This window comes from Xiphophorus hellerii, chromosome 8 (genome assembly GCF_003331165.1).
Source record: "Xiphophorus hellerii strain 12219 chromosome 8, Xiphophorus_hellerii-4.1, whole genome shotgun sequence".
Classification (NCBI taxonomy): Eukaryota; Metazoa; Chordata; class Actinopteri; order Cyprinodontiformes; family Poeciliidae; genus Xiphophorus; species Xiphophorus hellerii.
This window is the reverse complement of record NC_045679.1, coordinates 412,473-434,897: the sequence shown is the minus strand read 5'-3', so window position 1 is coordinate 434,897 and position 22,425 is coordinate 412,473. Positions and strand designations below refer to the sequence as shown.

The following is a 22,425-nucleotide window of genomic DNA, read 5'->3' as shown; positions in this document are numbered from 1 at the left end:
CATGTTGCAACTGGCCTTGGTTCGTTTCTGTTTGTGTTTTGTAAAACATATTTGGAGCAAATATGTCACACATTACATTAACCGTAAGATGTGTCGAACGGGTTCTACAAGAACCGGTTCTGCATTCCCATCCCTAGTTGTAAAGATGAAACTGTTGAGAACAGAAGAAGAGAAAAGAAGAGATAAGGTGTGAAGAATAAGCTTTGGCTTCAGCCTGTTCGTTTTTTGGTAAATTATGGGTTTGTTTATTGTTATTTTTTGTTTACTATGTTTAATGTTGACAATTTACCGAAATAAAGTGAATTGATTGATTGATTGATTGATTGATTGATTGATTGATTGATAGATTATCAGAGGAGTCAAACTGATGATCTTGATGATGGCGCTCATGACAATATAATGTTTTTCACTTGTTTCTCAATTATTGACTGTTTTTCTGACTTCTTTATTTGTTTGTATCATGTAAAGCACTTTGAACTGACTTGTTCCTGAAATGTACTAAACCAGGGGCGCTCCGGTCCTCGAGAGCTACCATCCTGCAACTGTTAGAAGCATCCTTACCCCGACGGACCGGGATCAGCTCTGAACAGACCCGCTAACGAGCCATTCAGGTGTGTTGGAGCAGGGATGCATCTGAAAGTTGCAGGACGGTAGCTCTTGAGGACTGGACTTGAGCTCCCCTGTACTAAACAAATCAGCCTGATAGATTGATTGAACTGAACCATTTTTAGACATGGCTACCTTGCTGCTTTTATTCTCAATTTGAGCTGCAAAGCTCTTGATAAAATTTTACTTCCCTGTACCGAAAGTAATATTTGTATTTTCCTTCTAGATACATTAACCTCAGACAGTCCTACCTCCTGACATTCAAAGCAACACTTCACCACACAGAGCTGTGATGAAGCTCGAGCCATCAGGCGGGTTTGAGTCCCGGCCTGCTGACCTTTGTCTTCCCTCTCTCTCATTACCCACTTCCCTGTCTGAGCACTTCAAATAAAGGACACTAGAGCCAAAAATAATATGTCGGTTTTATTTGTGCCATGTGGCGTGAGCGCATGTATTCAGTTAAAAATAACTGTAATTTAGATGTTTATAATCAACATGAGACTTATTCAGTGTTGAACAAGCAATTTGAGAAATACTTTTCCTGATTTACATTCACAGCTTTCATGCTTCTTATCAGCAGTTTGCACTGCTAACTAAAAAGTTAATTTGTTTATTCTCACAATATGTCAATGGCGCATGTACTAAGACATAATGCCTTCCACTCAGCAGCATCCAGTGGGTCATTTCACTCCTGCCTGTGGTTTATACTCCTGTGAAGTGATTCTCTGGAACAGGCTTTTCTTTCATGGTTTCATTTTCAGTTATTGAGTTTTGCCCAACTGACTGTGGTCAGAAAGCAGCAGGACATTCGCAAATTTTAAACTGTTTACCTTAGAACTACAAACTGAACTACGGGTTAACCACTACAGAACCTTCCACGGTACCACAGTCACGAATTCACACCACCAAACTTTTGGAACAAGACCTTTATTAGCGTTTTTCATAACATATATGGACAATTCACATTCAACATTACATAACATAAAACTTTGACCTTTTTCCCATCAGAAGTACTTTTCCTGATTTGTCCACTTTTCTTCTGTCGCGGCCTTCTATGATCCAAAACCCAAAATTTCAAACAAAGGCCGTTGGTGGTAACAGGTGGTTTGATTTGCACGCACTTCCCACTTGATTGTTTTGTAAAAATGTACATGATTTATTTATTGCAAAAGTAGAGACAAAATAATTACAAAAAATGTCTTGCAACTTAGTCGAAAACAAAAATTAATCTCAATTTGACGTTTGAAGCTCTAAAAAGAGGTAAAATAAATAATTTATAAAACCTCCTGTCAACACACCAGACATTTACCAAACAACAAACCTCCACCAAGCACCTGGTGTTCTTAATTACTCAAATTAATGGGAGGGTCTAACAATTAGCAATGCAATCTAAACAATCCCAAATCTAAAAATTAATTACAAATTTTGGTTCTAAACTAACTTAAATATATTCTAACTACCCAAAGAAGAAAACTAAATTGGTGGAAATTACAATCCGAAAAATTTAGCATAAATGGAAAACAACATCTTCCATTTGTGCTTTCTGCAGTCTCAAACGATGTCAATTTTTCCATAATGCAGATTTCTTCTATTATTCCGGTCCATTGTTCATGGCAAGGGGGCCCACCGGTCCTCTTTTCCTCATAATAGCTTTCTTGAGTTCATGCTCCTTTGCAAGTCAAGTTCGTTCACAGGGGAAGTGGGCTCCCCACATCAGAATCCTCCCACACCAAACCTGACACTTGACACACAATGGAGTCAAACTAATTATTTTTCTGGCAACTTTAAAGGCAGACTTAACCATCCTGACACATGCATGTAGAAACATAAAACCTACCCATAGAGGTGAAAAATAGAAAGAAAAACTATTTGGCAATCCACACATCTCGTATTTTACTGACATTGTAGTGGATCGGATTACAAACATAAACCCGTAATGACTTATTAGAAATGGCCTAATGAAGGTTTTCCTGACAGTTTTATGTATCAGTCTCCATTTTGTGGCTAATTTGATCCAGAGACTTGAAAAATATAATGCAGACATCAAATCAGAGTCAGAGGGTTCCCAGATGACTGTTTAGCTCTTCTTTCACTTTATTTTTATTTTACCCCATATGTACTTCAATATGGAACCAATTCCTTCATCTCCCTTTTTCTTTATTTCCTCTAGCTTTTGGACCTTCTCTGTGTCTCCATTTTCTTTCATCTTATCAATCAAGAAGTCCAAGTGGACAAATGTGGACACAGAATTAACTTTGAGAGCAATCTGCTCCAGATTGACAATATGTTGGAAGCCCTCTTCAAGCAAATTAGATTTCTCTGCTTTCAGGTCTGTGATTTCACTCTTAATACTTTCTAAAAAGTTCAAATGTCTTTGTATTTTTGATCTTTTCCTTATGTCTTCCATATTCCTCTGAACTTTCCTTGTTTTTGTCACATATCTCCACTTTCCTTTCACGTGAGTAGCTACGGGACATTTTGAAGAGCAAACAGTGCAGTGGCCATCTTTCATCACCTCGCAGTCTTTGGGGAGTTTAGTACACCCCGAATAGTGACAGTTTTCCTCACAGACAGTACAGCAGACTGCTCCTTTAATTAAAGTCATCAACCACATCTCTCCTTCAATTTCTTCTTTTTCTTTGTATGCTTCATGAATTTCTACAGCAAACTTCTCATTCTTCTCCTTCTTTTCTTCGTGGTTCTCCAGAGCTTCTTTAATCTGTTTAATTTCTGCCTCTTTCAGCTCAGACAGACGGATTCTTTCCTCCAGGTTCTGGATGCAGGCGGACAATCTGATCCGTTCATTGAGAACATCTAAAGTCAGGTCTAGTTTTTGAGGTGCAGTTTTTTCCAGAAAGGCAGTAAAGCCACTCAGACCTTTCATTGCTATTTTGTCAGCACTTTCAAGAAACTCTCCCTCCGTCCGTTCTTTATATCGGCAGTTATTGAAAAGGAAGTAAACAGGTTGCTCCTTCTCATCTCTGGCACATTTAATCTTGGCAGCATTGAGAGCTTGAAGCAAGTCCCTTGGTCTTCTTCCATTGGAGTGAGTGACCAGAGCTACAATTTTGTTCTCTATATCTTTTCCAAACTGAGACATCACTGAATCAAAGATGTACTGCAGTCGGTCACTCAGACGATTCACGCTCGACTTCACCACCAGACCCACCGCATGAAGTTCGTGAATACCATTTTCTGATCGAAACAATTCAAATAATCTTTCACTGACAATGACATCATGTTCAATCCCTCTAGTGTCTCCATATCCAGGAGTATCGATGATGGTCAGAGAGAAGGGCAGAGTTTTACCTTCAAAACCAAAGAGCTGGTACACAATTACATCTGATGTCTGACTTTCTGTATGACTTCTGTTCTCATCTTCTATGATCTGAAACCAGACTTTATCTTCAAATGTCACTCCCATGGCGTAGTTGACCAGGGCGTTTATCAGAGTAGATTTCCCTGCTCCTGTTTCACCAACAAGCAGGATGGTTTTATTTGGCTTGTTCTGTTTTTTCTTACCAAAGGTCACTCTGGTCAGGGTCTCAACAGTCTCTTTTCTTGTTTTAAGCTGGTAGATAACCAGAGTTTCTGAGCTGATGACATCACTGTTAGAGATTATATGTTGTATGGATGTGCTGTCAACCCTGTACAAAAAACACAGAAATTAAGGTTAGCTTTCTGAGATAAAGATATTAATTTGATGGAAAACATTCAGAGATAAATCTTCAGTCTTGCCTTTTCCCAACTTTTACATTTTAACATGTTGGTAATGGAAAGAAAAAGACTTGTGCTAAAGTAATTAAAACTAAACAAATAGACAATTTTACAAACTAAAGTTAAAATACCATGTAATCCTAGAGTCAGTTAAAACCCAAATCTCTCTAAAACATCAGCCAGAAACAGAAAATAAAGCAAGATGCATCTAAGATATTGATCTTAGATGCTTTATATATTCTTTTATGGAAGATATAAAGTCCTGCTCTATTTCTAAGGTGATATGTGTGAAGTGTTGAAATATGCTGATGAACTTTGGATTGAGGAAATCCACCAAATACAGTTAAAAACCGTCAGCTGATCCAAAATGCTGACGGTTTCATCAGCAAGAGTTCTGATGAAAATTATAAACAGAGATCATATTTTTCATATTTTAGCTTCCCTTCATGGCTCCCTGTTAAACCCAGATTATAAACTCAGATTCTCCTTCTCACATATGAAGACTTTGATAATTACTTCAATCAGAGATCTGGTTGGTCCAGATGTTCCCAACAGAGCACTTCGCTCTCAGACTGCAGGTTTACTGATGGTTATTATTGGAGGTAAATTTATTGCCATCCAGATCAAATGATTGACTAAGCAAATTATTTTTCCAAAGCTCTCATCCAAAAACAACAACTTCTGTCTTGTCCAAATTCAAAGGAACAAAGTTTAGTCATCCAGATTTTAATGTCCTCTAGATATGCCTGTAATCTACCTAAGGGATTGGATTAGACTGCAAACAGACACAAGTGCTTTTTGTTACTAATGGGATTGACTGGAAATGTTTAACGTTAACAATAACCTACAATTAAACATGCTTTTCAGACAATAGAACATTTTTACACGTTAAAAAGCTAAAATGTGAGCACTAATCTTAACCATGCTGTTTTCTGTTAACAGACAGTAAGGATCTTGTGAAGGATAAAGCTGCTCAGTTAAACATGCTCTTAAATAAAATCTTAATAAATGTTGGCTGGACCTACTTGCATCCGATGACTGATTTGGCTCCTCCATCCATCTGGCTGTCTATCATTTCTAATTTATGGACCTTCTCTGTGTTTCCGTCATCCTTTATCTTCTTGATCAGGAAGTCCAAATTGATGTATGTGGAAACTGAATTCACTTTGAGGAGAGTTGGATCCAATCTGATGGCACATTGATACGACTTTTCTATCCAAGTTCCCTTCTTTCTGTTCAGTTGTTCCATTTCCTGTACTAGAGCTTCTGTAAGTTTTGTCTCCTTTGTGTCTGAATTACTCTTGAAATATCTTTGTTTTAATTCCTCCTTGGTTCTCTGAACTTTTCTTGTCTTGGTCACATACCTCCAGTTGCCTTTAACATGTTTTGATGCAGAACATCTCCCAGAGCAAATGGTGCAGGATGTTAATTGCATGACCTCACACTCTTCAGGGCTCAGGGCCATCGTACATCCAGGATAGTGGCAGTTCTCCTCACAGACGGTGCAGCAGACAGCTGATTTAAAGAATGACGTCTCACCTTCAATAAGTTCTTTATCTTTGTAGGCTTCATCTACCTCCACAATTAATTTCTTGTTAAACTTCGCCTCTTCTTTGTGTTTCTTCATAGCTTCTTGAATCTGTTTGATTTCTTTCTGTTTCAGTTCAGTTAGTTTGATTTTCTCTTGCAGGTTTTGGATGGAGGCTGTCAGTCTGATGAATGAGTTAAAGCTGACTGTTACCTGCAGCTGCTGAGCTGAGACCTTTTGAAGAAAAGCTGTGAACTGGCTCATTCCCCTCTCTGTCAGTCTCCATGCTTCTTCCAGATCTGTGCTAGTTTTCTCTGTTCGGGCCTCATACTGACGATTATTGAATATGAAGTAAGGACATTGACTTCCTCCAGCCTGAAGTCCCTTGAGAGAAATGCTAGGTGCTGTTCTATCTGAGTGAGTAATGAGTGCCACTGTGTTTTTCTCCAAGCTTTTTCCAAACAGAGACATCACTGAATCAGAGACGTATGACAGTTGGTCACTCATTTTCGTTTCTGTTGCTTTCATCACCACACCAACCGCATGAACCTCTTGGATCCCGTCTTCTAACCGAAACAAATCAAACAATTTTTGATTAATGATGACATCATGTCGAAGTCCATCTGTGTCTCTATAACCAGGCGTGTCAACGATGGTGAGAGAGTAGGGCAAAGTTTTATTCTTAGAATCAAAGATCTCATACATGATGACATCTGATGTTGGACTTTGACCTCCATCTTCTATGATCTGATACCAGACCTTATCCTGCCACCTCACTCCCATGGTGTAGTTGAACAGAGCGTTGATCAGAGCAGACTTTCCTGCTCCTTTTTCACCAACAAGTAAAATGGTTTTATTTGGTTTGTTCAGTTGTTTTCTACCAACGGTGACTCTGGTCACTGTCCCAAAGTTAGTTTTTGTGGTTTCCTTCTGGTAGATGGCAGGACATCCTGAGCGGTTTGGTGCCCTGTGGAATTAGACTTTGCTTAGAAACATATATTGCATGTATTGAACATTGTCAGTAGGTTCGTTTTTCTGACAAACAATTTTTTTCATTGATTTTAAAAATAAAAATAATAATAAATCTGTTATCCTCGGAGTTATTTATTCCTTACTTAACTCCCTCAGAACATTTGGAGACCTCCAGCTTTCCCAACTCCACCAGAGGTCGCCACAGACCCATCTGCTCACCTTTGGCTTATTTTTCATGATGTCACTTCCTCTAATCCAGAGAAATTATTGGATGAGTTGGGCTGAGTTGGAGGATTTTTGTTGTTTCCTTGTGTTCAACCATGCTCCACACTCCTTTCCGTCTGATAAAGCCAAGATCTCTTATATCCTGGGTTTAACTGGTAAGGCTTGGTAAGGCCAAAGACCGCTTTCAGAAATACCCAGTTTTTGACTACTCCTTTCAGGAGTTCGTACAGAAATTTCATTCTATATCTGATGGAGACACAAACAAGTCTGCTCTTGGCAGCTGGTTGTGGAAGATCTTACAAGGTCAGAAGATCCAACAAGGTAATGTTGGGGAGTGAAAAAGCGGCTCATAAACCAACCATGTCATCAGACTGGACTCTGTTTATGTCTGCTTTATTTGGGCCAACATTGGAGGGTTCTGGGTGCGCCTTAACTGTAACACAATGTGTTGCCAATGTGTTACAGTGGCAACACATTCACTGGTTGCCACTGTAAATGTGTGGGTTAATCCAGAGGGTCCCCTGTAGATGCAGGAATACGGATGGAGAAAAACTCCTCTGATTTACCCCTTTGATTTTCGTTACCTGCAACCCTGATCTTTCATCAAAATGAATATTGGATGGTCAGCGCCTTCTCCAGATCACTCATAAAGCAAATACCATCGATCAATACCATTGATCTCTTCTGCTTTCAAACCAGTAGTGCCACTTTGTTCACTAAATTAGACCTTTGCGGTGTCTATCACCTCGTCCTCATCCAACAATAGGATGAGTGAAAGACGACCGTCTAGAACCCCATCGGCCATTTTGAATATTCAGTAATTTTTCATTGCAGGCCCTGTAGAGTGGAGTTCAGCTGCTACAGGTCTCTTCTTACCAGACACAACACTCACTTTAATGGGAGCAATGGAACTAATGGTGTCTGATATCTTACAATGGAAATTTTCTACTGACTCGTATAAAAGGCATAAATAAGATATAAATAATTTAAGTATAATTTCAGTAGTAGAATGTAGCTGTGTAGGTTAGTGGTACTCACCTTCTGTCCATTGTGCAGCCTGCAGTGGAAACCAGCTAAGGTCTCTCAGATGTTTAGGAACCTGGATAATAAGTAAAAACATGAAACCAAAGTCTTTCCAGGTTAATGGAGAATGAAATGACCATTTTTAATTCTCATTTTGACACAGAATATCAACAGTATGTCCACTAAATTTGTTTAAAGTCAAAGATTGATTTGTGTATCAAGGTTGAGTTCTTATCTTCAGGCTCCTACAGAACATTTAACTTCCTGTGTGCCTCATATGTAACAGTCAGTTAATCAACCTAACAGGCCCTATGTTCAGATCTTGGTCTGAGGCTTAAAATGTTGTAGCCTCTTCCCTTAGAAGAATGTACTGGCTTATATTAGATTTGGTAATGAAGACCTACATGATTCAGAGAGAGAAGGCTTATGAAGGGTCTCCGGTTAGTTGACACCACAATCAGGCTGGCATTAATATATCCTGACATGTTTGCAGAAAGAGTCATGCTAAGGATGACCAGAGGGGCAACATCCTCAAAGTCAAACAGTGTGGAGGAAATATATAGCTTTTCTATATTGCATCCATTATCTGAACACCTTAATGGAGTGGTGAGGGGGACTGGCGTCCGGTTGCAGGTGTGGTCACCCTGTACAGGTCGCCGGGGTCTTTACTCTTCAGGTGTGACAGGCAGTTCTGCAGGAAGACGTGCCAGTTGTTAAGGAAGAACTGCATGTTTTATAGTTTAGAACAAAACAGTTTTTCTTTTTTAATCTTTCAACATTGTCAATATTTGAGTAAATAGTCTATTTTAAATGAAAACATTCCACTCTTGTATTGTTTTTAATATTTATTTACGTTTTAAAACATGACAAGATTAAAAGATAGAGCATAACTGCTGTTTTCCAGCTTCTTGTTTTGCAGAACAAGAAAATACACAAAAATCAGACATCAGATTAATAAACAACACAGTTAGCCTCATTGGAACAGCAGCATTAGCCTGTGTACTGCTGACAGTGGGAAGTAGCAGTGTTGAGCTAATCTTTATATGTGTGGAATATCATTTCATTGGTGGCTATTGTTATGCTGAGGCAGATCTTTGTCCTTGTGCTTTGGACTGAGTATGTATTAAATTGTATTTAATCGCACAGAGAAAAGCTTGTAGCCAAACTTTTAATCATTAATCATGTTTGGATGCAAAACTATTAAAGTGTTAAACCTGGAAATACAGTTTGGAGGACAAAATCAAATGAAATCTAAAAATGTATGTTTAAACTGCAAGCAATACCAAGAGGAGAAGAAATGTGTGAATGACATAAGCAAATATATTTCAAAGAAAATGTCCACGCTGCAACATAAAAATGTACTTTGAAATATGTGACGTAAAGCCATACCTCTAAGATCAGGAAGGTTTCTGCAGTTCAGCTCCATGGCAGTTTTATATGAAGAATCTGAAGATGGAGACAGAAACACATCAGCATGTTTTCTTTCTGAAAGAAATGATCTCTAGATGATCAGGACTCTCTTGGTGTTTGAGTTTAACCATCCATTATATCAGAAAACTGGTGTGACATTATTTAGGAGTTTAAAATGATCTTTTGAAGAGGATATTTGTTGTTCTCTTACCTGTGATGGGGATTAGCCAGGAAGAGCAAAGATGGGCTGAACTACCAGCCTTTATACTGCAGTGGAGGAGGAGCAACGGGTCACATGATCTCACACAAACTAGTCGGCTTGATCTTAAAAATGCCTGACTGAAAAACAGGTCAGGACAGAAAAGGCTCAGATTTAACTCATGTTCCAGAAGGTAAAGTTTTAATTTAAAAGGAAAATGAAAGAGAAAACATATTGCTTATTTAAAACTATTCTTTGAGCAACTGATAGTTAGGAAAACGCTCCTTATATTGTATCAAATACAAGGTCACACATCTTTTTCAGCAGAGGACACTGCATTGACTTCCATTCATTTTTAGTTGCTGCTGTTTACTGTATTTAAAATACAACAAATCAAGATCTGCTGACTTGGATCCAATCAAATGCTCACTGTGGATGTATAAAGGAAAATATTTTATCTGATTGATAAAACAGAATAAAACTGTTTTCTCTCTTGTTATTTGCCCCCTCCCAGACCTGGACTCCATCTACACAGACCGGGTCAAGAAGAGAGTTGGATCCATAGCCATGGATTCCAGCCACCCGGGCCACAGACTGTTTGTGCAGCTGCCATCAGGCAAGCGGTACAGGAATATACGGACTACAACAAATAGACTGAGAAACAGTTTCTTCCCCACAGCCGTCAGAGCCATTACTCCCTGCCGCCCCCCCCTCCCACACATATCATAACCTCGCAGTCACACATACATATCCCCCACCCCTACACAGCCACACTGTTCTGCACTTTGCACTGTCACATCATCTGTACTTTGCCATAATTGGACCTGCTGCTACTTCTTTGGATGGTTGAGTGCCTTTAGTTAATTTAGTTGTATATATTGTTATTATTATTATTGTGTGTTTGCTTATTTTATTTATTGTATATATTTGACCTTTTGCACGGGAGCTGCAATGGAAATTTTGTTGAATTCTGTTCAATGACAATAAATGCTATCTATCTATCTATCTATCTATCTATCTATCTATCTATCTATCTATCTATCTATCTATCTATCTATCTATCTATCTATCTATCTATCTATCTATCTTCTATCTATCTATCTATCTATCTATCTATCTATCTATCTATCTATCTTCTATCTATCTATCTATCTATCTATCTATCTATCTATCTATCTATCTATCTATCTATCTATCTATCTATCTATCTATCTATCTATCTATCTATCTATCTATCTATCTATCTATCTATCTATCTATCTATCTATCTATCTATCTATCTATCTATCTATCTATCTATCTATCTATCTATCTATCTATCTATCTATCTATCTATCTATCTATCTATCTATCTATCTATCTATCTATCTATCTATCTATCTATCTATCTATCTATCTATCTATCTATCTATCTATCTATCTATCTATCTTCTGTCTCTCAGTAACATCCACTTACAAAGAGCACTACTGGAAAATCTGGATGGCCTTTAAAAATGTTGCTCAGCAGGAAATGGATTTGTTTTTGTATCTCTACTGTCTGTAGGGGGAACTGAGCTACTAAATAAAGTAGGAACACATACCGTACACGCTGCCAAAATCACCCTCTACTCAAACACCTTTTCCTGCAAGGGGTTTTACACCAGACATCGTGGTATGCATGCGAACTCCTGACAGTAATGTACGTAGTTTCCAGAACACACTAATGCCTGAAACAAAAACAGCCACGTTAAAAACACATTTTTTATTCAGATTTGACCAAAAACTGGCATATTCAGAAACAATTAACACATTTCTAAGACTAGTCAACAGAAGAATATTTCTGTTGACTAGTCTTAATGAAAGAAAAATATTAATTTTAATAAGAGCTTAACCTCCTAACTGTTGAACAGTTTTTCTTTATTTCCTCTGGGACTTTGATGGTTTTCCTGCTTTTAAATCCTGACAAGAGAGAAGTTGTCATCTTTGGACCAGAACTTCTGAAAAAGAAACTTCCTTCATCAGTTACTGGATCTCGATGAAACTGAAGTGGCGGGAAAGAGTTTAACACTGAGGATGGACACATATCAGAACCTGACAGATCCGTAAATAAGTGAATGACTAAAATAACTCGTTACTATTTCCAGTCTAGTAATCTCATTAAAGTCACTTTTCCGAGTCATTGTGAGTTATTTTTGTCATTTATGTGGTAAAAAGGTTTATTGCTACTTTCCTCTTGTCTCGGGGAGTGGCGCCCCCCCTGTAATACCTGCAGCGACACAAACATAAAGAATGGAGGGAGGAGAGACATCCGAGGTTTCTAGCTGGAAATAAAAACATAATTTACAGGCTGTCAGCTAAAGTTGATAATATCCAGGCTGGTCGTTCCCTCTGTGCTGGAGGCAAAGTGTTGTTGCTACACCCTTGAAAATAGGGGAGACAGAATAACCACAGTGACTCTCAATGCCTGGAGGAAGAACCATGACTGCCCCCTTGTGGTAGACGGAGGCACTACCAGTCAGTTCTTCCTGATGTACAGATCAGTTTCCTTCAACAGAATAACACACACGTTGATACAACATGAAAAATAACTTTGCAAATAGGTTCTTACTTTTTTTAGGATTATGTCAATTAATATAGATTAATATTTATCATAAACCTTTTTTACATAAAATCTCAAAACTGATGTTAAAAACTACTTATTCACTGTTAATATTAATTTAAAACAAAAATGTTAAGTTGCAATTTTATATGATTCTACTCCTGCTTTGTGTTATGCTAAAGGCATAGCATAACTATTAGCATAGCATACAGCCGGCCAAGCAGGTCTAAACTCGATACAGCGGTGTTACGGCCCAAGGCCTTTCCTCTGGGTCTTCACTGCTGAGACCCAGAGGAACAAATTGATCATGTGACCAATTTGTTATGGTCAAATTAAAGCCTAACTAGAACTACAAGCAACTTTCAACGGGGTCCAAGCCCATTGTTGCAAGCTGACAACTCAGTGAAATCTGCTGTGAATTAGTGCTATAGAGATACACTGAAATGAACAGGTGAGTTCATCGCCTTGATCTTCAACTGTTTGGTTGATTAAACAGGAAAAACTCTTCTCTGAGTTTTACTGTTTCCGTCTCTCAGTAACATCAACATTATGTCAAATCCAGAAGGTTTCTTGGAAATCCAGACAGCTTTTGGAAATGTTGCTCAGCAGGAAATGGATTTGTTTTTGTTTGTGTAAATCTACAGTCTGAAGGGAAACCGAGACATTATTCTGGCACATCATACACCCTTTAATGTTTACATGAAATCAGGAAAACATACCATAAGTATGTTGAGCCAAAGGGTAAGTTGTTGTTCCTTGGAAATGGTAAAAAAAATATTGATCGTGTGACCAAATAGGAGTACAGCATCGTTTAATAACGTTTGTGAAGGTAGGAACCTGGTGGGTACATTGGTTGGACTGTTTGAACTGCTTCCCTCTGGGAGCGTTTCAGATTCATCCAGACTGTCCAGCAGCTTCGTCCCCATCAGAACGGCAAACACTCTGCCAGACACAACCGCATGCAAACGCGCTCTGACAACAGACCAAACATTACCTAAAATCTACCTCTTCATGCCTTCTGGTCAACATGTTCATACTTTTTAAGGAAGTATGTCATTTTAAAATCTGATCCAGATTTTTAAAAATGTCTGCTGCTGAACCAATACCTTACACCCAAAGCCTAATGCTTACCATATTAGTCCAACGTAAATGACCCTTAATGCTAATCCTACTAAGCAGCTATTTATAATTCGAGCTTTTATACATTTGTCCAAAACTATGACTGTGTATCTTTCATGTCAGTTTTTCATCTAACCACATTCCTAAAAACTTAAAACATTTTAATTCTTGATTTTCCAGTTTAATTTACATTGTAAAAACCACATTACCTCTACCAGTTAAACTTTACTTTTGTAATATGCTCCTGCGATTTCTTTACAATAAACTCCAAGTTCTTTCCTCTTTTCCAAATGTTCCCGTGTTTATGCCCTTTGCTCTTCCTCTTGCAGACGTCCTCTTGGTTGCATTGAGTTTTTCCTGTGATGTAATGCAGGACATCTTCCAATCGGTGGTACTCAGTCAAGGTAGACGCTTCCTGTTTCAGGTCATTTGTAAAAATCTAATTCTTAATGTTATTACAGAGGCATCGCTCTGGTCCTCGTGGCCTTTTCCATAGTTAATCAGATTTAGTGCAGCATCGCCCTCTTCTGGTCGGGACGCAGCTGCATAAGTGATTTATTGAAGAAAGTTCAGGTACAATTTTCAAATGTATAACTAAACTAAACTGTCATAGTTTTATCTTATTCACTGATTCATACGTTTCTTACTTTAAGTCAAAGTTACATCTATAATGCAGCAGTAATGATAAAATTATATTCTGGAATTAAAATGTCATCTCCATCTCTTTTTGCTCTTGGATCTTTTCATATGTGTCAGGAATGGTGTAATAAGTTCAGGTTGTGTTTAGATTCATTTTATTTTTTTAACTCGGACACATAAGCCACATGCCCCAATATAATTATCCTGGCTGCATTTTAGTCTCAGTCCAAAGGCAGGCAATAAGAGACGCACATTTACATTCACTTTATACCAGAAAGCAATGTTTAAACATTCAGAACAGTTTCATGTAAAACGTTACCACCAACAGGTACAGACCCTGTTCTGGTTGAAACACAGAGTGAGCCAAGAGTCCAACCTGGACTCACATTATTCTTTCTTTTCTACCTGAAATGAATCAATAATTTTATTCATAGTGATGTTCTGTGTTTGAGAACCAACAGAAACTTTCTAACAGGAAAAACCATGAAGCTTATTCAGAAGGTTAAACCAACAGGAGGAAATCTAATGTGGGAAACAGAAGACAGCGGATTTAAAACCTTCACCACATAATAACTTATTCTGCTTCTTTCTGTTCGATACATGTGCTGTAAAATCTTTCAGCTTGTGATTTAAAAATTAACTGTCCTCAAACATTTTACTTTTTTTAAGGAAAACTAGATTTCAGTTCTTTATTGCAAGAACTGCATACAAGAAACTCAGAGAAAGATTTTAACTGCAAAACCATCTCAGTGAAGATTGAGACATGACATGTAATATTTGACATATGATATTTGCTATTCTTCTATTTCTTCCACTGTAAACTTTTGACTGCTAACTTGTTAAAATGGAACATGAATTACATTAATACTTGTTATGGTTTTACTTGCCAGCAGTAAACGAACAGATCAGATCTTGTCCTTCCAGCTGCTCCTCTGGTCATTCAGTATTTTGACCATCTTGTTTTCTCAGGCCCTCCAGTCTCAGCACCATCTCTGTGTCTCCACTTTCTATCAGTAAGTCCAGATATTTGGGTGCTGGATCATCCTTCAGGTCAATCTGCTGCAGTCTGACAACATGGTTGTAGATCTCATCAATGATCTGGGACTTCTTTGCTTTCTGATGTTTTATTTCCTCTTCCAGATGATCTGAAAGACTAATATTGTTCTCACTTTTGGTCTCATTCCTTTTGTACTTCTGCCTCACATCCAGAAGTGTCATCTCAACTCTTTTTGTTTTGGTCACATACCTCCACTCTTCTTTCACGTGAGCTGAAACGGGACACTTGTTGGTACAAACAGCACAGAAACCGTCTTTTATCACCTCACAGTCTTCTGGTGTCTTGGCGACTGTGCATCCAGGATAATGACAGTTTTCTTCACAGACGGTGCAGCAGAGGGCTCCATCATAAAAAAACCACAACCACTTCCCACCCCCGATGGGTTCTGTGTCTTTATAAACTTCATCCATTTCTACAGCGAAGCTTTCATTGTTTTTCACCTCTCCTACATGGTTCTGTAGAGCTTTTTGAATCTGTTTGATTTCCGCTACCTTTAAATCCGTCAGCTGGATTCTGTCCTGCAGGTTCTGGATGCAAGCTTTAAGTCGGCCGTGCTCATGAAGCTCTTCAACTGCTGCCAAAATCATTCGACCCTCAGCTTCTTTCAGAAAACATGTGAACTTCCAGAGTTCCCTCTCTGATAATTTATAAGCCTGCTCCAGCTCGTCGGTGTTTCCAGTCCGGTCTTCATGCTGCCGGTTATTAAACAGGAAGTAAAATGGTTCCCTCTTTTCATTTTTAATAAATTTAATTTGTGTAGTTTCCAGATCTTGCATAACGTTGCTGTGATTTTGTGCATCTGAGTTTGTGATTAAAATGACTGTGCATTTGTCCTCTTGTTCTGCAAACAGAGACATGACTGAGTCGTACGTGTGTTTCAGTCGGCTGCTCTGCAGACTGTCACCTGCGTTCAGCACCAGGCACACAACTGCTACTTGGTCATCCATGTCTGATAACTGTTCTCTGATAACAGCATCTCTTCCAATGCCTTCATGTCCAGCAACATCAATGATGGTCAGAGAGTAGGGCAGAGATTTATCTTCAAAACCAAAGATCTCATAAATCATCACATCTGTTGCCTGATGTCCTTCCTCCTCTGTGACCTGGAACCAGATTTTATCATCAAACCTCACTCCTATGATGTAGTTCAACAGAGCGTTTATGAGAGCACATTTTTCTGCTCTCGCTTCACCAATAAGTAATATTTTTCTGTTCATCTCGTCCATTTGTTTTTCACCGACAGTGACTCTGGTCAAAAGTCCAGACTTCTCTTTTTTTACTCTGAGCTGATAGACAGAAGGACATCCTGACTGGATCAGAACGCTTTTCGAGATCATTCCTCCCAGACAGATGTGAGTCCTGCAGGAATCAAAGATATTAGATCAGTCAAGGTTATCAAGTGAGAAAAATATGAAATGATCAAAAAAGTAAAAGGTTTCAGATGTTTTGAACTAATTTTCACTGAGAGAAGATGGAATATTGAGGAATCAAGAAGACATTTAGTTTTCATGGGTTGTCTTTCTAACAGAAACTAATGCTGCGTTCACACTGCAGCCTGAAGTGACCCAATACCAATTTTTTGTCAACTCCGTTTTTTTTTTGCTGTGGCTGTTCACACTTCCAAATATATGCAACCGGTACGTGATCTCCACTGTGAACGGGCAACGACCCGAAAGTGTCCTGCATGAGCAGTAGAGGGCGCAACAACAGAGCGCTCTCAGTGTTTGGAGAAGTAAACATGGATGCTAACGGTGGAGCATAGCTTACAGTTGAGGTTGTTGTCCGACCGGAGCAGCAAATTAACTTAATCCTCATTATAGTCTGTCATGGTTGTTGTTTTTCTTCCCGCTTGAGCATATAAAGATGCAGAATAGTGAGATTTGTCTGGTGTCAATGACATCCAGGTTGGATGAATGCGAACTGGACTTTGGGTCACATTTGAAAATATTGGATACGTATCGGATATCCAAGTGGCCTGGGTCACATTTGGAAAAAAAATCCAACCTGTGTTGTTCATGAAAAGATCAGATACAGGTCGCATTACGGCAAAAATATCAGAATTGGGTCACTTGGGTCGCTGCAGTGTGAACGTAGCGTATGTTGTATTTGTGGAAAAGCCACTATTTGGTGTTTTTACTCACCAAATAGTTATTTGTGTACATCTTTGACGCAGCTCCTCTGCTGACGGGCCCAGCTCGTTGTTCCTCAGGTCCAGCTGTCTCAGACTACATAACTCCAACAGCGTGAGGGCATCACAAATATCCTCTGACAGCTTACAGTCACAGACCCTTAAGCAGAGAGGGAGATATAAAAAAGTTTTTTTTTTTCTGAAAGCTTTAATGTAGGACAAAGCCTAGATCTTTCTGTTCGTCAATAAAAACTGACCTTAATGTCTCCAGTTTACAATGTGGACTGCTGAGTCCTGCTGATAGGAGCTCCATTCCTGAATCCTGCAGGTCATTGCTGCTCAGGTCCAACTCTTCAAGACTACAGGACTCCGATCCAAGAACCGAGGAGAAAGTTTCACAGCTTCCCTTTGACAAGTTACAGCAGATAAGTCTAAAACGAGGAAGAAACGTTTGATATTTACACTGTGTGTGTAAATGACTGAAGATAGTGTGAAGTGCTTCGGATCAAAAACTCTGGACTTGATACAAGTACAAGCCATTTACCATGTTGTGTCTTTGATTAAGAAATTTGTTTTAAAAGATTTATTTCCTATGATACTGATCAAAGATATATTGTAGTGTTGTCTATTTTCTAATTAGCTGTTGGGTGTAGCAGTGTGCTTTATGTCATTCATGGCGTAATGTTACAGTCCGACTGCAGCCTCATCACCTCGGTCTCTCTTCCAGCTGAAGGGCTTTACTTGTCTGCCCAAAGTCACTGTCAGACAGGGAGGCTGCACTACCTCATTTTGAATGTCTGGAGGTTCTTTACCAGAGATTTGGAACCAGATAAATTACTTCAAGAAAGTTACTAAGTGATGCTTTAAAGGCTCACAGCCAGAGAAAACGAGGTCCTGCTGTTTTTTAAACCACATTCTTTAAACTTTAGAGATCAGAAAATATCAACAATCTGCTGCTCTCCTACCGTTTTTAACTGAAGCAACATGGAAACCATTGACTAATTTCTTAAAAGCAATGCCAGTGCTCAGTCTCTCACCCATAAGATTCTGGCTGGGAAAACGTCCCATTATAACTTTAAAAGTCGAGCAGTTCTGACCTGAGAGTTTCCAGTTGACAGTGGGGACTCTTTAGCCCAGCAGCCAGCAGCTCCACTCCTGAATCTCTGAGGTCATTGTTACTCAGGTCCAGCTTCCTCAGACTACAGGACTGAGAGCTAAAGACTGAGGACAGAGCAACACAACTTCTCCCTGAAAGGTTACAGCCAGTCAGCCTGGAAAAGATGACATGATGAGTGAAACTTCAGTAAATTGTTTTTTGATAGGCTTGTCATAATAAATGTCTGCTGAAGCTCACAGTGATGTCTTGGAGGTTTTGACCACTGGCAGGAGAGCAAGGAGAAACTTTTCTGAAGGGAAGTATTTTTTCAGGTCAAAGACATGTAGATCGTTTAGTGATGAAAGTAATATGAAGACCATCGCTGACCAATGAGAAGGAGACAGTTCATCCACGGATCCTGTTTCTGATTTCAGGAACTGCTGGACCTCGTCTACTGGAGAACTGTCCATCAGCTCATTCAGACATGGGAACAGAGAGATTTTTCTTTCTGGAGAAGGACTGTCTCTGATTTTATTTTTAACGTGATCAACAGTTAGCTGTCTGCTCTGTGAGCTACTTCCTGACTGTGGAAGTAGATCTTTAAGATGAAGCTGACTTCTTTGCAGAGAAAGACCAAGGAGAAAGCGAAGAAATGTGTCCAGGTGTCCATCTGAACTCTTCACGGCTTTGTCGATGATTTCATAGACGGTTTCCTGTGGGTGCTTTTGGCTGTAAACTAAGCCTGGAATTCGGAAAGTATTTTTTGGTTTGTTCCTAATGTGTGAGACGACAAACAGAGCAGCCAGAAACTCTACTATGCTCTGATGGAGGAAGCTAAACACTTTCTTTCCATTCATTTTCAGACAATGCTCCTCCTTGAAGAACTGTAAGAATACTTCTGGATATACAGAAAAATCATCGAAGCTGTTAACATCGTCCTCCTTTATGCTTTCCACAGAAAATGACAGGCCACCATTTTCTAGCTGGTTGAAAGCAAGTTTCATCAATGTCTCGAGGTACTTCAAGCTTTTTGGTTTGCCAAACTTTTGTTTCATGGTTTGGATCTGAACCATGAGGATCTCAATGTAAATCCCAGTTAAAGTACTGGGCAGTTCTCCTCCAGTGCTGGTGTTTAACATGGGCTGCAGAACCCCAGCAGTGATCCAGCAGAAGACTGGGAGATGGCACATGTACCGCAGGCTAGGTGACATCCTAATGTGGGAGATGACCCTGTGGGCCTGCTCTTCATCTCCGAATCTCTTTCTGAAGTACTCCTCCTTCTGTTGCTCAGAGAATCCTCGGAGCTCTGTTTCCATGTGGATGAATTCAGGAGGAATCTGGCCAATGCCTGAAGGTCGGGTGGTGATCCAGAGGCGAGCCGAGGGAAGCAAGTACCCTCGAATCAGGTTCGTCACCAGCGTTTCCACTGGAGCAGGTTTTGTCACATCAACAGGCAGTTTTTCTGCAGCAGTGAAGTCCAGTGGAAGTTTGCTCACATCCAGGCCATCCAATATAAAAATGATTTTATATTCACTCTTATCAAAATTAGAGTTTCCTGATGTCTGCAGTGATGTGAAGATGTGGTTAAGTTCCTCCTTTGTCATGTGGACAGTTCCAGGAATACATGTGTGGATCAGTTCAGACAGACTGAATGTCTCCTGCCGTGGAAAATTCACCAGGTTAAGCATGAGGGGAAACATCAGATGAACATCCTGACTGGTTCTGTTTTCTGTCCAGTCAAGAACAAATTTGTGAACCAAGAAGGTTTTTCCCATTCCTGCCTCTCCGCCGGTCGTCACTGTTCTGATGTTTGTTTTTGCTCCTGACAGGTGTGTGAATATGCTGCTGATTTTTGGTTCAGACGGCTTTCCAAATGCCATTTCAATTCTTCTGATGAACCTGGAGATAGGCTGGTCTCCTGCTGTGATGCACGGCTCAGTGTAGACTTCATCTAAATTGACTGTATTCCTTTTTGAAGTCCACCCTTCATGTATACACCTAAATGTGTCCTGGAGGTTTGATTGCAGCCTTTCTTTGTAGTTTCTAACAGGTTGTGAATTTTCCATGTCTTTGTAGGACAGAGACACACATGGAACAGAAAATTAATCAGTAACTGGGTTCTTCTATATAATCAGTCCAAAAAACAAACTTTGATAAATCCTAACCAGCTGCCTGATGAATTACCTTGCACAGGTCTGTGGATGTTTGATAATTTATCCTGGAGGTCATTTCTGTAGATCTTCTGGAGGTTCTTCTTCAGCACCTCCACAGCCCAGCGGTTGTACTTCTGCACCATCTGATCCACTGTCTCCTGTCGGTCTGCGTTCTCCAGGTGACTCTTTGGGATGAGTGGAAGACCATCGAGGTCATCTGTCTGCTGCAAGAACCATTTAAAGCTACGAAACTCTTCATCTCCCAGCTCCTGTAGTGTCTCAAACAGCATTTGTTTCAGAGCCATTGGGTCCTGCTGAACACAGATTAATTTGAGCATTTTTTTATTTTCAATTTTAAACTTCAGCTTCAGGTTGCATAAAAAGCAGCCAGCTTTGATTAATAGCAGGTGTATGTATATCAAGGAGGCATGTGAAATCAAACCACAGGTTGTATAATGGAAAACATTTCCTGTTGTCTTTATGTCATAGTTTGTTCTTAGCAGTGAGACTGAATGGTTTCCTGTTTTTGCTGGTCAACCTTTAGTTTCAGAGAGATCTACCAAGCCTGGGAGCTCTTCTGTGTTCATCACTCATGTGAATAATCACATGTAGAATTAGAAATGCCCTGAAAGACACCTTCTGATTACAATGCATTATTATTATTACTTTTAGGAGAACTGTTGGAAACTAACTAGAGGCAGGCATTGCTGCCACAGTTATTCAGACATGTTGTCTCACCATTTAGTGTTTTGTTCTTATGCCACCTTTAGCAATGGGATCCCTGAAATGTTTTGTACACTTTAAGTTTCATAATGTCTAGCAGAATGAATCTGTCTTTATGTATGAGGCCCTAGATGGTCTTTCCTGTCTGGTTTTCAACGACACCACAGCGTTCAGTGTGACTTCATGTACATTCTAGCAATGGTGCATCAAGATATTCTGTCTTGGTTTTTCTGCACAGAGTGGATCGTAACATACAGAATGTAATCCTTTACATGATGGCTTTTAGAAATACAGCCAGTCTTGTTCTCATCTAACCACTTCCTTCCTCACTCTGTGAACATAACAGCAACATTTAAAAAGGTTTGAGAAAAGGCTTCTGTTCTTTACTCTGTCAGTCTGTTACTGATTATTTCCATATAAATAAACCTTCCAGGTTATAAAATTCATGACATGTTCTGTGCTTCTGGGGAGAATACAACTGATGAGATTTAGTCAGTAATAAGATTTCTGTACTTTTAACAAAGTTGAACTCACCAGTTAAAGATCAAAACTTTGTAACAGCTGCAGATTTTGGTCTGAAGTTCTTCACATCATCAATCAAACAAACAGTTAAACAAAACGTTCCTCAGCTTTTAAAACATTGAATCAAACTCAGCAACCTGAGCAGCTACCTGTCACATTTTACTTCCAGTGCAAACAGCCATGGTCACATGACACAGAGAGCACACCCAGACAAGGTGCAGCAAGCTCACAGTATGGCAGCACTTTTCCATATTTACTCATTGTCCTTGGTGTCCTGACTAGCAGACACTGGCTGATGACTTGGGCTAATTAGATGAAAATTATACCTAACTAGTCAACATTTAAAACCCCAACATGAGGACTTGCAAAAGCAAATGATGTCCTCTAGTTTACTGGTGAGCCCTACATGTGTGCACCAATCGACTACTGCATCTTTAAAATTGAACAAGTTACCTGAAGTGTTCAACTTCTGCATCTAAAGACCTGTGAGTTTGGTGGTAGCAAAATATTGAGCTACTTTGGGCAAAAGTTTAAATTGTAGTTTTAAATGGAAAGAAAGAAAATATGACTGATTGCATAATTGAATAAATATACAAATGTCTTGCCACAGAGTCCCAACCCACGCTCTGCCAGTGATGGTTTGTTGTTTGGGGCCAAATCTAGGATCTGTGTTGTGCATCAGCTCACAGCTGCAGCAGAGTAAAGTCACTAAACATGATGGTTCTCCCAT

The 22,425-nt window shown here is 39.3% G+C and overlaps 2 protein-coding genes across 4 annotated transcripts; both read right to left on the bottom strand.

Annotated features, from left to right (window-relative positions):
* Nucleotides 1–1,514: 1,514 nt before the first annotated feature.
* LOC116723957 (uncharacterized) lies at nt 1,515–11,372 on the bottom strand. Of its 2 annotated transcripts, XM_032569195.1 has the most exons (7): nt 11,261–11,372; nt 9,693–9,748; nt 9,461–9,517; nt 8,666–8,762; nt 8,087–8,147; nt 5,349–6,818; nt 1,515–4,253 (listed from the first exon to the last, which is right to left on the bottom strand). In XM_032569195.1, exons 5-7 carry the CDS (start codon nt 8,095–8,097, stop codon nt 2,696–2,698), a joined length of 3,039 nt encoding a protein of 1,012 aa, XP_032425086.1. In that variant the 5' UTR covers nt 8,098–8,147; nt 8,666–8,762; nt 9,461–9,517; nt 9,693–9,748; nt 11,261–11,372; the 3' UTR covers nt 1,515–2,695. The 2 variants fall into 2 exon arrangements, with proteins under 2 accessions (XP_032425086.1, XP_032425088.1); XM_032569197.1 differs by lacking the exons at nt 8,666–8,762; nt 9,693–9,748; nt 11,261–11,372 and having other exon boundaries at nt 9,461–9,643.
* On the bottom strand, nt 11,319–21,895 carry LOC116723954 (NACHT, LRR and PYD domains-containing protein 12-like). 2 transcript variants are annotated; one of them, XM_032569192.1, is made up of 8 exons: nt 21,708–21,895; nt 20,482–20,764; nt 18,556–20,365; nt 18,299–18,472; nt 17,459–17,632; nt 17,215–17,361; nt 11,552–16,432; nt 11,319–11,386 (listed from the first exon to the last, which is right to left on the bottom strand). In XM_032569192.1, exons 2-7 carry the CDS (start codon nt 20,753–20,755, stop codon nt 14,953–14,955), a joined length of 4,059 nt encoding a protein of 1,352 aa, XP_032425083.1. In that variant the 5' UTR covers nt 20,756–20,764; nt 21,708–21,895; the 3' UTR covers nt 11,319–11,386; nt 11,552–14,952. The 2 variants fall into 2 exon arrangements, with proteins under 2 accessions (XP_032425083.1, XP_032425084.1); XM_032569193.1 differs by having other exon boundaries at nt 20,482–20,761.
* Nucleotides 21,896–22,425: the final 530 nt, after the last annotated feature.